This window comes from Lepidothrix coronata, unplaced genomic scaffold, assembly GCF_001604755.1.
Source record: "Lepidothrix coronata isolate B3197 unplaced genomic scaffold, Lepidothrix_coronata-1.0 Scaffold219, whole genome shotgun sequence".
Lineage (NCBI taxonomy): Eukaryota > Metazoa > Chordata > Aves > Passeriformes > Pipridae > Lepidothrix > Lepidothrix coronata.
Window position 1 is genome coordinate 1,248,782 of NW_016690399.1, and position 18,235 is coordinate 1,267,016.

At 40.7% G+C, this 18,235-nt stretch overlaps 1 protein-coding gene across 3 annotated transcripts in view; it reads right to left on the reverse strand.

The window, feature by feature from the left end:
• Window positions 1–2,799: 2,799 nt before the first annotated feature.
• The window catches only part of SPPL2B (signal peptide peptidase like 2B), a 29,897-nt gene continuing 14,461 nt past the window's right edge, over window positions 2,800–18,235 (reverse strand). For 2 of the 3 annotated variants that reach the window (XM_017833694.1, XM_017833695.1), the window contains exons 9-15: window positions 17,107–17,188; window positions 16,257–16,331; window positions 16,060–16,122; window positions 15,090–15,189; window positions 14,185–14,262; window positions 11,738–11,898; window positions 2,800–10,419 (exon numbers count right to left, since the gene is read on the reverse strand). In XM_017833694.1, the coding sequence (XP_017689183.1) occupies window positions 10,132–10,419; window positions 11,738–11,898; window positions 14,185–14,262; window positions 15,090–15,189; window positions 16,060–16,122; window positions 16,257–16,331; window positions 17,107–17,188 (847 nt within the window). In that variant the 3' untranslated portion in view covers window positions 2,800–10,131. Of the gene's footprint in view, window positions 10,420–11,669; window positions 11,899–14,184; window positions 14,263–15,089; window positions 15,190–16,059; window positions 16,123–16,256; window positions 16,332–17,106; window positions 17,189–18,235 lie in introns of all 3 variants that reach the window. The other variant, XM_017833696.1, reaches the window with a different exon arrangement.

The following is an 18,235-nucleotide window of genomic DNA, read 5'->3' on the forward strand; positions in this document are numbered from 1 at the left end:
CCCATTCCCTGCTAAAACTGAAAAAAAAAAAAAAAAAAAAAAGAAAAAAATCGTTTGGGATATGTGGCAGGAGCTCTGGAACTTGTAGCAAATGTCTTTTAGTCGAGTGTGTCTTTTAGTTGTGGTGTGGTTGGGGGTCAGGGCTGGTCCTGTGTGCACAGCAGGGCAGCAAAATCACTGAGTCCCTGGGTGGTCCCCCCTTAATCACCTGCACAGACGAGACAATGAGCTGGTTTGAAACTCAAGAGCTTCACAAGAAAACATTTCAGCAGTTGGCACAGAAGATCTCCGAGTGGGAATTTCAGAGTGCCCTGAAGCCAACCTTCAGGCAGCACCGGAGCACAGAGATACCCCCTGAGCCATAATCCTGGATGGAGAATGTGGAGGATCCAGCCTGTGCTTCCACAGCTGCCTGAGGGGGGTCCTGTGAAATGGAACAAGGTGTACAGAGAGAAAATGCTTGTGAATAGTCACCACAGGCTGTTCCTGCAGACACAGAACTGCTCAGGTGGGACAGATCTTCAGCCCAAGGCAGTGGGAGTGGCTTGGAATGCCAGGAATGTTTTAAGATCTTCACTAGTGATGGATGGTGCACCTGTGGCACTGGGGGGAGAACCCTGGGCCAGCTCCACTGCAAGTGGAGTCGACCTCCTCCCGTTGGAATGGCTTCATTCCCCATCAGAGCATCACTCTGTGCCAAGACCTATAATTTGGGCTAAAAAAAAAAACAAACCAAAAACCAACAACAGAAACCAAACAAAACCATCCCAAAAAACTCACAGCCCCTCCTCAAAAAAGACCAAACCAGACCAAAAAACACCCCACAAAACCAACAGTAAAAACCCAAAACCCCCAAATGCTCTGTCCTTGTCTGTGCAACACATACAGGAATAACCAGGTGCAGGAATATAAAGAGGTCACACAAGTTCATTGCACTGATTTTGTTCCAGCATAGAGGTGTACATTCAAATCTAGAATACCAGGCACTGTTTTAACTAATACAGGTTGAGGTGTAGAATACCTTAGGATGAGCTTTGTGGCCAGACTGTATCTTAATATTTAGTACCCTTTATTTAACACTGAACCAGTCTTTCTGGTTTTGTTGAACCCTCCTTGTCTGAATGGAAGCAGTGACAGTCCAGACAGAAAGGCTGTCTTGCTGCAACTGCTTTTTTTTTTGTTTTTAAAAGAGCCAGATAACACAAGAAATTTCTCAATTTCTGTCTTCCCAGCTGCATTGCCTATCTAAAAGTGAGATGCAGGGCACACTGAACGGAAACACAGAGTGGAATTGCACCTGTTGTCAGTTTGTACTATTCCTGGATACACCTTGTAATTCAGGAGATATTTAGTATTTTTTAGAAATATGGACTGTTAGTGACCACCTTCCTTCCCAAGCAACAGCACTACAACATGCAGAGCAGTCAAACCCAATTTATCAGTACAACTGATCACATGGCTTTAAATTAAATCCCAAAAGACATTTTATCACATCCTGGTGCAAGCAATAAAAACAACCTATTTCAAATGTAAGGGTGAAATACAAAACCAGCAAAACTCGGTTCAAAAATTTAGTATCTTTATTTGAAGAGTTTTAGAAAATTTTTACAGTTTTAAACTAAAACAGACTAAAGGAAATTCCAGTGTTTTTTAAAAGCAAAACAGAGAGAAAAAACCCAACCCACCACAGTTTCAGCTGACCAGTTATTTTCAAGTTTTTCTTTCCTCATATCTACAGATGCCTGAAATAGGCTTCACTACTCCATGCAAAATTCCCTCTGCAGAAACCCTTGGGATATTTCTCATCTCTTGTCCTAAGATTCTGTCATTCCCCCATTAATTTTGAAATAGGGTTTTTCCCCGTGTTACGTTGCAGAAGGAAGAAGCAAATCTACATTTGGTCACTGGAAATGCTATGTATTACAATGTATTTACATATATAAAAATATATATATATATATATATCATGATATGCTGTGCAATTGGATACAAGGCTGTAATTCAGTTAAGAGGGAGGGCTGGTATCAAAACCATGAAGAGCCACACACAGGGTGGAAAAAAGCCACCCAGACTGAAACAAAAATCTTATGCACATGTTACAGTAGAGACCTACAGTTTTGGAAAAACAGAAATGTTTACAAAAAAAATGGTTTTTACTGTGTGGACATTGCTTTTCCCCTTGGTCTTTGCAGCAGCTCTCTCCTACTGCCAGCACAGGAAGGGATCTGTGAGGTGACACACTCAGTTCTTCGTTATCACTTGCAAATATTAACAGAAGAAAAAACATCTTCCTTGTACCATAGATAGAGACAACCACAGAATTACTGATTTATCTCTCCTTGCAGATATCATGCACAGTTTTGCAAGTCATCACCCAGCAAGTGCTGCACCTTCCCCAGCCTCTGTGAAGGGAGAGGGACCCTCTTCCCGTGGGGGTCAACAGCCCAGCAACCAGTGAGTTACAACTATGGACTGACCTGCAGGGTGTGTGGGACTGACTGACTGACAAGGGAAAGGAAATACAAGATAAAAACGAGGGAATCAGGGAAAGAGGTTCGTTTTTTCTGCATCCCTGACCACACCCTTACAGAGAACGAAACCCCTCATTCTTTATGTCCCATCTGCACTTCATTTCCACAGCTTGCTTGTTTGGAAACAGTAGCCCCTCTGCAGGAAAAATACTCTAAGTTTTCACACAAATCTTCCCCCACTGGCCAACTTTCTTCCCCATCCTTTTTTTCTGGGGGAGGAGTTGTTTTTTAGTGCATTTTTTTGTATTTTTTCCTTTTTTTTTTCCTCTTTTTTTTTTTTTTTTAATTAAGGGGCCAAACTGCATAGAAGATCTTAAAATAGCAAAAACATACCATAGGTTGGATCACAAGAAAATCTTGCCCTCAGCAACTGAAATGAGCTTTAAGTTTCTCCCTCATGTGCACATATGCAGAGTTAGATGCATTTGCAAGTGCTAAAATTAACAACCTTTAGTTTGCACTCCTCACAGCACTAGCCTACGTACTATTATTTGAACACCATCACAAAGTCCTTCCACAAAGACACCAGACAAATTTAAGACTGTTCTACTGATAATGTTACCTTCCAAAAATCAACTTCCTCACTAAAAGCAGCTACTGTCAAGCATCCAAGAGCATTAAGCAAATGGGTCTCGCTCTCATCTCTTACACCCTCTTTATACTGCTTGATTTTTGCCTCCAGCAAAAGCACCTCTGACTCTGTTTTGGTAAAGCAAACACTAGCAGGGGTCACAGGGTGGGTTGCCAGGGGGTTACCAGACCCCACTCCCTCCAGCCCTGAGGAAACAAGGTCAGGAATGAGCAGAGCATCCATGGGCACAGCTGTAAATGCAGATTTTTCTTTAAACAGTTAAGTTTTGTTTCATATGTTGCTAGGCTGAAAGTACCAGAGCTCTTCCTTCCTGTCAGTGACTTCCAGGTCAAAAAGGTTTAGTGTGTTTAGCCCCATGACACGACCCAGGTGCCAGGCTGGGCACGGTGGCCAATTCCCTGCTCCAAGCTTTTCAGACAGCACCAGGAGGGCATCAGACACAGAGATTTCCTCTTGCTGTCCCACAGCCTGTGCTGGCTCCATGAAAGTTTGAGAATCAAAAGGTTGCTGGAGAGGACAAGTGGCAAAGCAAGAGTTGAAGACAAGTGGGCAACGTGTTCACCCCAGCAAACACAGACCCTTCCCACTGATGGGGCATTGGAGAATCAGCCTGTCTCCTACATGGGCTTGTTGCCAACATTGGGGCTGCTCTAACATCTGTCATGTACATTTTTTGAAGTCTCCACTGGCAGCTATGAAAAAAACCAGATTATGACCCAAACCAGAATGAACTGCACCACTGTGGTTTTTTTTTTTGGTCAAACTAACCCTGAACCCACTGTTTTGAAGTTTTTGTTCAATGTGAACTGGAACAACTTCGTTCAGAGCAGAATAATAAAATCCCCTCCTGGTTCCTTGCTGTGGAGTGCATGTCCAGGACTGTGAAGGACTGAGCTCCTCCCCAAACATCACCAGCTTCCCCCCATCCCAGCGTTCACAGCTTGGATCCACAACGGAGACGTGGCAGGTTTGTGGCACTTCCCTGACTACAGATGCACGTTTCAGATGAAAAGAGCTATTTCTTTCCTTTACAAATCTCTGGCTTAAGGAGAAGGTTATTGTGTTGGAAATATCAGCTACGACCCTTGTGTACAACCCAACCCCGAGGGTCTGGGCTCGGGGAAGCCCCGCTGGACTCACTGGTCCCACTGAACAGCACGTTGCTGCTCCTGCCACAGTGTCATGTTCTCAGGGCTGGAGACCTTTCAGCAGCACTTGACTATGAGGTGTTGCTTGTCTGCTACTGCAGGGCTCCCTACCAGCCCGAGTCACCAATTTTTTTAGGAGATGTGATAGAATCTTATAATCACAGAATGGTTTGGGTTGTAAGGGACCTCAAAGGTCGTCTCGTTCCAACCTCCTGCCATGGACAGGGATGCCACTTACAACACCAGGTTGCTCATCCTTGAACTTCCAGGGATGGGGCATGAGCTGGTGATAACCAGTCCACTTTGAGACCGTGTCTCTGCACATTTTCAGCCAACCAGTGTTCACACTAAACACCCAAGGTCAGTTCACAACACACAGCACGTGTGTGTCAGAAGTTCTCAACAAAAACTTCTAGCCTGCAGATTTGTCTCTCAGAGACAAACACCTGGATGAAGTTTGCTGTCTGGAGCTAAACTTGCATGCTAACATGCAGGAAAATATTATGAGAAACTTGACAAACTGTAATGCCACCTTCAGCTAAGGAAGGTGGCTCCAAATTATTGTAGGAGCAGGAGCACCTGTAGCTCTTGTCTGCTGGACTCACCAGCACCTTCTGGGAAAACAGAACCAAGTCTGAGTTACTGCATCACATGAAGTCCTCTACTAGTTCCTGAAATAGTGGATGACTGTGTACAGTGTACTAGTTCCCAATTCAAGAAAATCCAGTTCAGACACATTATTTATCACCTATCTCTACAGATGGCAAAATGTCATCTTTCCTCCACATAATTTGAATATTTACCTGCAAAACTGGAAAAGGTGAAACCCTCATAGAAGAACACATAATTGATAAATACAGAAGATACAGAGGATCAGTGAAGAGACAGTTCTCTTAGGCCAGTGCCCATAGGAAGCTTCTGGCAGCACACAAAGCTGTCCTGTTCCGAAATGTTTCAGGATGCCAGAAGCAATTCAACAAATTAAACATTAAAAAGAAAAAAAAGTAAAAAAAAAAAGGAGTAGAAAGAGCCCTGCAGCTATTTAACGTGCTTTCATGATGTGGTTTCCTTCCAGAGGATTTATCACCTTTAATTAGCAGAAGACCCAGTCTGTGTCACAAGATCCAAATTGTGTCACGGTGCTCACAGAACTCCCTGACAGCACTGGTGAGAGACAAACTGAGCACTCTGTGACAAAGTTCATGCTATAACAGCATTAAATTGTTTTTCCAATTTGCAGCAGCATTTCAGATTTTTGGATATTTATCATACTTGGTCTTGGGTCTTCTTTTTGGAGTAAACTCTTCCACTGCCATTCTTGTTCTGACTCTCCTCGTGCTTTCTGAGCCATCTTCAGTTTTTTCTTATCCTCCCCCTCTCCACCTTACCCAGCACCACTGGCACAGAAACCTAAACTGAAAAGCTGTTAGTGCAGCTCTGTTTTCATGCCCTGCCCCAGCTGGGAAACCACATGTGAAATTAAAATACCTAAAGATCTATTGTTCCTTGTTGCTGATGTTTTCTGGAACCTTCAACCACAGTTCCTGTCCTCATTTGCCTGAAGATGCAGCCCTGACACAGATTTCCTCTTAAAACATTGTATTTGTCATGGCAAAAGGCACCATCTCTGCAGGCTTTGGATGAATGTTTAGATCTGTTGGTGTGTCTGTGCCAAGCATTGACACACATTAATGCACAGTGCTGCTTAGCCAGCTTATTCACCCAAATGTACAACAAATAACACACCAAACAATGAAACCATGCACAAAATAGTTTTGTTCATTGATAGTCAGTGGAGCTGGCATTAAGAAGAAATATTACAGGGCTTTATGTCCTGTGCAGCCTGTGTAGTGCAAGAAACCAGAAACATGTACCAACCACTGGGCTAAAGACAAGAACAACTGCAGGAACCTGCACTAAAAGAGCTGCATGTGAGCTTTAACTTCAAGGCAACACTGATCCCAAACACCCAACACAGGCTTTTTTAAAGAGCTGCAGGTAAATTCACAGCATCTCCCAGAGGCAGATTAATTCACTAATAACTGCAGCCACACCCTGCAAGCTCCCAAGGCTGTGATTTCAGCACAGGGTTCTGGCTGGCTCTGCAGTCAAGGCCACCTTCCAGAAGTCACCAGGCACTAAAGTCCCTGATAATCCTGATCCCAGTCGGAGCAGTGCACGGGGGATGGAAAAACCAAACACACGGGACTGTGAGTGGCTGAAAAACACTGTCAGGACTTGCAAGACATTCCTAACAAAAGCCACACTGAGGGAAGTGCCTGACTGATTATCCGAGACCAAGACATCATGAAAAACGTTCAAGAAATTTGGAAACCAAGAGTTTTTCTCAACAAAGTTTTCTACGAAACAGGTTAATAAACCTTTCAGAAAATAGGCTGTGCTGCAGATTTTCTGTTGCCTGGCACCTGTTCAAGTTCAGAGAAAACATTAAATATTTTCACAAGTGTAATTCTTACATAGGTGGATGTGCTTTTTTTTTTTTACTGCCAGTGGTAAAAACAATGTATTTTTGGCTCTATTTTTTTATGTTTCTTTTTTTTTTATATATTTCATTTTAAATGGTCTTAATTTGTGATAAGAAAAAATAAAATCAGTAAAACTGAAAAAGGGCTTGGGATACTTCTCCCTTATGTGTCACCCTTGGTAAAGGCTTTCAGGTTCCATTCTACCTTCAGCTGCATTTGTACAACCCTTCAGAAGGGCAAAGTCCAAAATAAACACGAGGAAGGAACCTGATCCTCACTATTGTGATCCAAAGAGTTGAGGTTTTTTATTATAGGATTTTTTTAGTGGCGTTGGTTGTTGTTGGGATTTGTTTGTTTGACTAAAAGAAATGCTTCCCCTGAACACATACAGGTTCTCAGGAATAAAATCCTTACTGAATTTCTAGAAAGATAAATAAAGACTTAGTATGTGAAAGACATAAACAAGAAGCCCATCAACATTACTTTTAACATTAATATTACTTTCATTACTTTAAATATTTAAACTCTAGTTTAAATATTTAAGCTAGATATCCCCCAGATATACATCTAGGGGGATGTATATCTGCAATCAGCAAATAAAATCAGACTCAGCCACGTCGAACTGATATTCATATTTTCCTATACAACATTAATTTTTAAATTAAGCTGATCAGAGAGGTTTTTCAAAGACAAAAAAGTACAGCCTTGGGTTTTGATGGAAGGATTGAACTGCCCAGGATCAAGGACTGAACAGTCACAGCCAAACTGGAGCACCAGGGTCACCTGATTTGTACAGTACTGGGATAGTCACTGTGTAAATTGTTGCCACTTCACATGCTTTCACTGGAGATACTGCACTGAGGAGCTGTTTGGGGTTCTTCTTCATTCTTTGCATTTTGGGGGGGGGGAAAAAAAAAAAGGTCACACTTAAAAGTAGATGGAAAGCCCCCAAAAGCTGAGGTGAAGCAGGTCCTCCTGCAGACCTGCCCAGGACCCAGTGGGAACAACACAACTCTGAGATGCCCTCGAGTTCAGTGGGATCACTTCTTCCATTTGAACTGAGCTATGAGCAGTCTGAGAAGCAAACTATTTCCCAATCACACAGGAGAACAAATGCTGAAATACACTGTTCAAGTAGATGATAAAACTTAATGCTTCATTATCAGGAAGCTACTGGCTTTTAAGGATGTACAAAGCCACTCCAAACGTTATGACTGAGAGACAATCAAGGCCAAAAATGATAGAACTTCAGTCAGTCTTCAACGTGTTTTCTTGTTATTTATCAGGTTCATTATTTAAATACAAGATTGTTCTCTTAGTTTAATATACATACTTACACAATGGCTTAAAAATTAAGTCATAATCCAGCTGACTGAAGTTTTCAGTAAAATTTCTCTGCTGCTTTTTATTAGTAATAACTGGATCAGATTACTGCTGGCCAAAGGAACAGTCCATTAAAGAGGAGATTGAAAACCAGATCTCTTTAGTACCACCTTCCATTAGAGCAATTTGTAAATTAAATGTAGTTGCTGGCCCTTGGACTCAGCAAGCCTTCCAAAAACCTCAGTGGACCATCCTGTCAGACAAGGCTCGAGGCTTTAAGCAGGAGCTGGTGAAACTCTGAAGCCACAGTGTGGTTTTACAGAAAGCCACTCACATCCTAAGAATGCTACCACTGCCCACAGAAGTTATCTCCCAAAAAACACAGGGCAAACTTTCGGAAGACACAGCCAAAAAAACCCCCAATGGCTGATATTTAATAGACAAGACACGAAAAAAAAAAGCCCTTGAACTGCAACTCAACAAGCCAACTGGAGACTTAATTTCAACAGCAATGCCTCTGATGGCATCACTGTGACAATACTTTTGTAGATGACATTTTTTGGCTCTCAAATACTCTGAAAAGCATTTCTCCCATGCAATCTGGAATCATGTTCGGGGATCCTATAACACTTCCATTTTCTGTTTCAGTTTTCATGTGAAGTGTTTGAGGCTTTCTGGAATTGCAACTTAAGTGTAGAACAGACACCTCTGATAAAGACAAATATACTCAGATGGAACAAGTAAGATGCAAATCACATCATCCTTCTGTGTATAAAAGTCGGTGCATTAGAGACTCAAACACACAATTTCAGGAATACAAGGTAAGACCAGCTGCACCCCAAAACTTTTAAATTTGCAAATTTAAATCACAATTTAAATTCACAATGTCATGTAGCAAGACAGGCAAAATAACAGGTAAGATCCCAGGCTCATTCCAGAACCTGAGAGGCCACGCTTTGCCTGCTCTTGGGACAAAGACAAAACATGACTTAGGCAGCTGGTAAGTTAACTGAGCAGCAAGTAGCTTTAAATCACAACTGTCTGTAGCACCATATGTGCTCCCTTGGGAATGAAAAAACCAGACTGTTTTCTTCGGAATTAGAAATCACAATTATAGTCCTTGAATGAACAACAAATAGAAGCTCAAAGCCCCAAAACACATGAACTTTTACTGCTTTAACATTTTCCCAATGAAAATACTGCCTGTTAAGCTTAGTACAGTGTTACTACCCATTTTCTTACCTATTTGGCTTGCATTTCATTTCTAAAACATTCTTAATATGCATTTGCTTCCAAGCAGCATTCTGTGACCAACCTTGTTTATTATCAGAGACAGCCCTTAGAGTTCACATGAATGACTAGAAAGCCTCCTGGAGCTCCACTCATCCTGCCTTTTAAACTAGACTAGTAGCCAACCCAGGTAACTAGAAGTAAAAACAAAAGTTAAGAGATGCATTTAATGCACCACGGTAGTGTAAATCCTTTCAGAGCAATGGTAATTTAACCATTCTCTGCATTTCCTGAATTTAAGTTTATACTAAAGCATTCCCTTATATCAATGGCTTTGACAAGTCAGGAGAAGCAAAGTAAAAGGTGGCAATAATAGGGAAAGTGCTAAAAAAAAAAAAAAGACCATGTTTCTCTCAGCTAAGCATTGTAGCAGACTTGTTCAATGCTTTTCCTCCATGGTAACCTACACCATGCTACAGCAGCAAAACAACCACACAAGCACAGAGCACTGGGTAAATAAAGACTCTTAATGCTACCCTGGCATAATGCAAATGGAACAAAGGGTCAAAGGCATCCACTAACAGAGTGATCATTGAAACCCACACATCAGAACTCCTGGAGAGCACCATATTTCAGAAGGATGTTTGAAGGGTGTAGCTGTCCCGAAGCTGGAGGCAGAACATTCCTTGTTGGATTTGCTGATCAGACTCCCAGCGAGGTTCCTCAGTGAATGCAAACCCTACTAAACCAGTCCTAAATACATACTGGTTTTATATGGATATGTTTGTGAGGGAAAAAGTGAGGAGTTCTTATCACATCACTCATTCCAGCTGGCTTTGCTCTGCATTTAGGCATTTGCTTTCGAGGTTGTCCTTATTCTGAGCAGTTGGTTCCTCACTCTGTGCCAGAGAGATTTCTGACTGGTCTGTCTTTGTGCTGGTGTCAGCCAGCTCCTCCTCAGCTGAGCTGGGGCCACGCAGCTCCTTCACGTGCAGGGTGGGATTGGTCATCTGCTCTGGGTCTGCTGGAGGGGCTGGCACGCTGCTGTCTTTGGGAAGCTCAGGGCAGTTGACAGGGGCTATCACCACAGGAGGCTGAGGTAGGTCTTTCTGTGAATGGAAGATCACAGTCAGAATGATGGAAAGCAAGAACCAGTTATCAGAAGTGATGGTCTTACAAGATGAAGGTTAAAGGTCCATCATCTCTGTTATCATTCTCCAGCAGTGGACACATGCACACAGTTATCCTTTGGGTTTTACAGGGCACCAGGGGATTTTTTTCTTTCCAGAAAAGTGTTTGCTTTCTGCCTGATTGTTCCTCACCAGTTTCAGATGTGCTCTGCTGATTAGGCAGCAACAGGCAAACAGCACTTGGTCCTTGGCCACTCTGGTTCTGCCCACCTTTAATGTCAGTGATAAAGAACTGGCGACTTTTCCATTACGTTTTAGATGACCTCAAATATTTCTCCAACAATTAAATTCAGTTCTCTGGAGGAAACTTGTGAGGGTTATCACAAACAGTTGAATAACAAAGTAAAACTCATTGGGGTGAACCACTAGCTTAATAGATTTGGCCTTCAAGTAACTATTCAAAAACTAAAATCATGCATCATGACAGAAATTATTCCTTTCTGAGTGAAGTTACTTTCACTTGTATCACAGTGAAACAAAGTGATAATTTACTATAGTGAACTACATTTCTACCTTCATAAACAGTAGGCTATGAAAAAAATATTTCAAGGATATGTTTTATATAGTATATTATATTTTATATAATATATTTTATATATATTATATATATTATATATAATATGATATATATAATATATATTATATAATATAATATATAATATATATTATATATATAAAAATATATATAATATAGATAAGTATCATAATATATAATATATATATCTATATAATATAGATAAGTATCACTGGTAGTAAAAGATTACAATATTATATAAAATATAATGGGTATATAATATATATAATATATATATATTATATATATATAAAAATATATAATATATATTTTATATATTTATATATATAATATATATATTATATATTATATATATTATATACCCATTATATTTTATATAATATTGTAATCTTTTACTACCAGTGATACTTTCAACAGAGATCAAACAAGTAAAATCATGACAGAATCAAGAAGGATAGACAAGGTAAGGTCTGCTTTACTTTTCCCCAGCCAGATTCAAGTGGCCACAAACACCCTGAAAAACCAGAAAAACCTCGCTGAGGCAAGAAAAAAAAAAGTACGTAAAAAAGCAAACAACAGAGCAAAACCAAAAATCTTTGTGCTTGTGCGATAATACTGCAATACTTTACTCAACTTTAATGCTAGTTAGGTTTTTATAACACTAGTATTTCCTGAAGACACTCATAGCAAACTGGTATTCACCGCAAAGCCGCTGCCCGTCCAGAACATGGCCAGCTCCCTTCTCCAAAGGGCCACTGCGAAGCTGGTGAGGAGAGTGCAGGGCACTAAGTAGAGGAGAGCAGGCTGGCCCATCTGCATCAGTGCCAAGGCAACAAAGGTCACGAGAAGGCCTATGCCATAGGCTGCAAGAGAACAAACCCAGCAAAAAAACCCAGTTATTCGGATGTAGCTTTGCTCAAGGACAACTAAATAATTAGCTAGAGGAGCATTAACTTTTTTTCAAGTAATATTTTTTCAGGCCTCTTTAGAGAGGAGCATTATTTACAGAATGGAAAACTGGAATTACTACAGTCTTTCTGTTGATAATAACATGGTGTGAAAGTAGTGTGATTGGCCTAGTTCATAGTGTGCAGTTAAAGCATTACCTTAAGCAAAAATAAACAAATGAAGTATTGCACCTCATACTGTATTTATGAATTCAGCAGATATAGACAAATATTTTGACCATGATTATGTGCTTCTCTTTTGGGTTGGCTTTACTATCCTGCCACACTGCTAAAATAAAAAAACCCCAGCAAGCTGTATGTAATAATTTGTTATTACTTTCTATTTAATTTCTGCATAAATGTGGCAAAATTTATTTAGTAGAACACGAGCAGCATGGATCTCATATTGTAATTATTTTCAATTACATTTTCCAAACAATGAAGTTAATCCAACTGATTTTTATTCAAGAAAACAGGTGAAGAAAGACATTGAGGGGCTGGAGCCTGTCCAGGGAAGGGCAACGGAGCTGGGGATGGGTCTGGAGCATAAATCTGATGAGGAGAAGCTGAGGGAGCTGGAGAGGCTCAGCCTGGGGAAAAGGAGGCTCAGGAGGGACCTTCTTGCTCTGCAACTCCCTGACAGGAGGGAGGAACCAGGTGGGGGTCAGGCTCTGCTCCCAGGGACCAAGTGAAAGGATGAGAGGAAACGGCCTCAAGCTGTGCCAGGGGAGGTTTAGGTTGGATATTGGCCAGAATTTCCTCCCCCAGAGGGTTGTGCAGCGCTGGCACAGGCTGGCCAGGGCAGTGGTGGAGTCACTATCCCTGCAGGGATTGAAAAGTTGTGTAGATGTGGCACTTGGGGACATGGTTAGTGGTGGCCCTGGCAGTGCTGGGTTAACAGCTGGACTCGATGATCTTAGAGAGCTTTTCCAACCTAAATGGTTCTGTGATTAGAATACTCAATAACTCTTTACAGTTCTTGAAAATGTTTTTTTTTTTTCAGAGCACATTCTGTTACTATTGAGAGTTCCTTATATCTAGTTAAAATAATTTTTATTGTGACTTAAGTCCATTGCCTCACATCTTATCTGCACACCTGTAAGAAAAGTCTCTCTGTCCTCTCTGCAGCCTCCTATTAGGCAGTTGTGGGACAGCAACAGAATCTCTTCTTTTCTTTTTTTTTGCCTTCTCTTCTTTTACAACCATGTGCTCCAGCCCTCTGCCATCTTGAAGGTCTCCACTGGATTTACTCCAGTATGTCAATGACTGTCTGGCACCAGGGATCCTGGTTAAGATTCAGTCTTAAATGACAAATTGAGAGGAATAATCATTTCTCTCATAACTGATGACTCCACCTTGCTAACTGAGCCCTTTTCAGTGCTGCAATACCACACTGCTGACTCTTTATCAGTACAACATTTTCTATTGTTTTCTGCAAATGATATAATTTTGAAAATACCAGGTAAGACAACAGTTTAAGTATGTATGAGAGGAAATGACTTGGACCATTGAAATAAAAACATCTCTCTAACCCTGCTAGGAGTCTCCACGACCTAGGTATTTTTTCAAACGAATTTCTACAGCAGTTGGTCATGAAAATTTTTCACTACATTAATTGCAAGCATTAGAAGTCTTTCCTGGCAAAAGCATGTTGTAAGAAAGCCAAGAGGAACCTGTCAGATCCTATTCACCAGGTGTATTTACACCCATGGCATTTAACTCTGTGGATTCTACAAACTAAGGAAGAAAACTAATGCAGATGTGTTATAGTCATCATAATACAACACAATTCCCTGCATCACAGCTCATGGGTCTTCAGAATACACAAAAAATTAGGAACAAAGTCAAAGGACGATGTCCCTGAAACCAAATTCTCACGCACCATAAACTCAAAAGATTCATGAATCAAGAAACCAGAATGAGCAGAGGTGAGCACATGTAAAGACAGTGGAGCTGCAAGGGTTCTAGTGAGACTCTTTGGAGCAAGAACCTCCCCTTACACATGGCAGACAGAACAGCTCAGGAAAGCCACACCAGCTGGTTTTGTGCTGGAAGATCCAGCCTTGAAAGCACTTTGCTAAAATATTTCTGGTTAATAATAAAAGGAGAAGGGTAAAACCATGCCATGCAAGATTGAGGACATGCTTTCAAGAGGGAGCAACTCCTGTAGGTCTTGCATTCAGGTGTCACTGTGGTACATACCTATTGTGCAGGCTACAAAATAGACTCTGGATGACTGCACCTGAATATCAAATCTATGGCAATAGGCTACCAGTAAGCCTAGGAAAGGAAAGAACAGTTAAACATGCTTTCAGCCTATAGTCACACACTAAGATATGCAAAATCATCAAACCAGCTAGGACCTTTTAAGAATTTTTTCCCCCAACACTTCCTTGGAACCCTGTGTTTAAACACCATGACAGCACAACTTACAAACCAGTTATATGACAGCACAAGTCCAGTCCAGTCCAACAAAAGCACTCCAATAGCTTCAAATACATAGCTCATAGATAAAAAACATCATCTGATCCTTACTAAACAGCTGTAAAAATACAGTGTTCCCAACAAGATTTTGTTCATTATATTTCCCAAAATACAAGAAAATCAACAGTTGATTTCCCAGAAGGAATCTGAAAGCCAGAAGGTGTATACTTGTTTTCACCTGCAGTGATGCCAGGTGTTCTTCTACATACTATCTAAAATCAAATTTCAGAGAAGGTGGGGTAGAAACACTGAATGTAGTATCACTAACAAAATTAGGAAGGTTTGAGTGGTCAGATGTGTGTACTCAAACAATGTGCAAATGGACAAATAATTTCCTTTATCACCAGACTGTTAAAGATGTTTTATAGCATAAAATCAGTTGCTAAATCAACTCTTGCAACTTCTCTATATTTGTTGACATCACTGCACTTGAAAGTGAACCATAAAATTAATTTAATTTCTTATTGAGAAGGTGAATAGTGCAGAAAAAAAAGGGAGCTCTACTCACAAATTTATCAGGTTTATAATAGTCAAATCAAACTTTCCACTTGAATCAGAAAGACAAGAGGAATAAACTAATATGACAGGGTAACAAGTAAAATTCTTAACCTGCTAAACAATACCTGGAACTAAAATGTCTCCAAATCCTAGCAGAGAAAAAGGCCTGTCACACAGAGCCAGTGGTGAGGAATTCAGTCGTGGAACCTTCAGGACCATTGGGAGCTTAGAATGAGAGAGACACATGTCTGATAAAAAGCCATTTTCTCTATACAGTGGCACCAACTTCCAGAACTTGTTCCTGTTGTACTCAAACTGCAGGCTTCAAATACAGCAAATGTATCTTTTTTTACATTCATATCACATACAATATTACTGACATCTAACAAAATGCATAAGATAGGAGTGATGAAATACACTATATTAATTTCAAAATCCTCACATGCAGTAGGGTATCAACTCTGCTTTAACTGCAGGAATGAAAAAAATTTAGGTAAGCTGCTACAAGCATAAGAAATAACCATTTATACAGTTATTCATCTGCTTGCAATAAAAGTCTCACAAGAGCAAAGACATGAATAATTTTAAGAAGCACACTTTTCAAATCACTTTAAAGACTTTTCCCTTGCCCCCCAGTTATTTATTACACAATTTATTCCTCTTTATTACACAATTTGCAATGCTGAGGCATAGTATGCCAAGGTCCATTGCAATTCTCTTTGTTACAGCACATTAAAGAAACCTTTATGTTATTTTTTCATTTCTTACATTAGTATCAAAATAATCCTATCTGCTTGTACTTTCATTACTGTTTTATGCAATTCATTCTGTGGCCAGGTTTTTGTGAAGCTGAGCTAACCAGCTTCCTTAGACTGAAAGCCTTTTAAAGAAAGACAAAGGAAAACCAAAGCTGGTGTGATGAACCACTACAAGTCTGCCTTGCCCCCCCCAGAATATTATTCCCCCTAAGTTCTTTTCAGACTGGCATCTCCATTTCAGCTTTCTGGTTTTCAAATTTTAGGAAAGTTAGAAGTGTAATAGTTGGAAGTTAGTTTTCAGACTTAGGCTTTTAGATTTTCAGGCTACATGCAGTACCTTCTCATGAGTGGCAGAATCCGACGGGCCTGCAGCCACCTCCACCATTATACTCTCCCCAGTCTAAATGAAAAAGGGGAAAATTGTAAATCAGCTTTTCACTCAGCAGCTCTGGGATCACGTAGGGAACGCACAGAGAAACAGGTCGTTACGCTCTGCTCTGTGGGCAGCAGCCAGCACAGAAGGATTTTACTTACCTTTGTTAAAAAAGGTGTGATAAACACAAAGAATACATCATACACAAAAAGAACCAGCAGGAGCAAGGTACAGCCCTGAAGGAAGAGACAAGATACTTGGTATTTACACACTATGCACTAATAAACAGCAAAGAATTAATAATTAGCAGACTGCTCGAGGAAAAAGCTGACAAAGAGTAAAACAAGTCACCCATATATTTTTCATAATTCCTGAATCTTTTAGATGGAGGAATTGGGTCTCGCATGCACCATATAAAAACAAGTAATTCTTGGACACAAAATTACATTTTAGTCCCTAAAATTCTTTATCATGTAAAATCTGCAAATGATGCCTTTTCAGTTTGTCAGGAAATATGAAGAAGTTCTACACTGGAGGGTGCCAGGCACAGCTTGAAACACTCTCCACCTAATGCTGCCAGTTTATACAAATTTATAGGTGAAGATACCTTGGAGCAGAGTTTGAAGAGCTGCTTAAGGGGCAACTAAACGACTAATACTGATTTTTGTCTGAGGATACTAAGTTCAGAAAGATTTGAAAAAAAACCCCAGCAGAATGATGCATTAATTGTGTGTCAATTTGAAAACAAACAAAACCAAACCAATAAAAACAAACAAACCAACCCCCCTCATCAAAACAAAATCCACAAATGAGTGGGTGGTGTGTGATTTACTCTACAGAACAATCCCATGCCAATTATTGGTCTACATCATATTCATTACATCCCTCTTTTCCCAGCTGCATATGAATGTTAAGTGCATTTCCAAGCCAATGTACACCATTATAAGTGACTGCTCTGTTCAACTACATACATGCAAATATCCTCTCTTTACATCTGTTTAACTTTCATACCTTAAACGTAGGCAGGCGAATTGTTTTCAACATGTAAAGACAGAAAGCAATTCCTAAAGCATCTTGCAGAACCCAGGCCCACCTTAAAAAGAGGAGAGAAACATTTTTGTGGGAAACAGCAGGAAAGGCAGACCAAGCCTTGCCCTCACTAAGGACCTGCTTGGGACAAAAAAAGAACTTTATTCAAAGTGCTTGCTTGAAATCAACGTTGTTATGGGCGTGGATTTGCAAATGGGAAGTTGTGCTTGATCAACCTGAGAACCTTCCACACAGAAGTGACTGGGAGAGGAGGGAAGGTGGGTGGGACACTGTCAAGGTAGACCTCAATAAAGCTTTCCACTGAGAATCTTCCATAAGATCCTCGTGGAGAGACTGATGAAGTATGAGCTGAATGAGCAGTGAGGTGGATTGAAAACTGGCCTAATGAGGTCACTGGATACCAAAACAGGAGGTGCTGGGCCCTCAGAACTCTTGTGTGCTGAGGCAAATCTACAGTTGGGGCTGGTTTTCGACTCTCCTTTGCAGCACAGAAGTGCTCTTTGCTTTACTCTCCACTGTTAGGGTCAAAGAGAAGCAGGATCTGAGGTAACCCTTTCCCCTAAAATGGCTAGGGTCTAGGTGCAGATGAGAGATTATTCTGTTGTGATCAATCCCTGTGCACTTGCTGATGGAGGAGATGCTCAGGCCCACTCCAGCTTTGAGGCAGAAAATGGGATTTCCTAATCCTAAATATCACAGCTTGAGATATCTCTATAGCACTTCTGTGCTCCTCAGCCTGACACTTATCTCTCTAAAAGGTGTTTCAGGGTTGATGCTTCTTGGATTTGAGCTCTGTCACTGAATGATGCACACAGAACATGGACTGCACAAATGCAGTAAATGGCATTCAAGGCACAAGCCAGACATCTTTGGTATCACCAGCAGAAACACAAGCTGGTGTTTCACTTCCAATGCTGAATCCCTGACAGAGGGACCAAGATGAACACATCCTGTATATATGGGGAGACTGGAGCATCTGGGAGTGAGGCAAGAGGTAAAAAACCCCAAACCAAAACCAAACCACAACACACCATAAAATATCCACCTCTAACAAAACTGCTAAGCACATGGTACAGTTAGGTACAGCAGC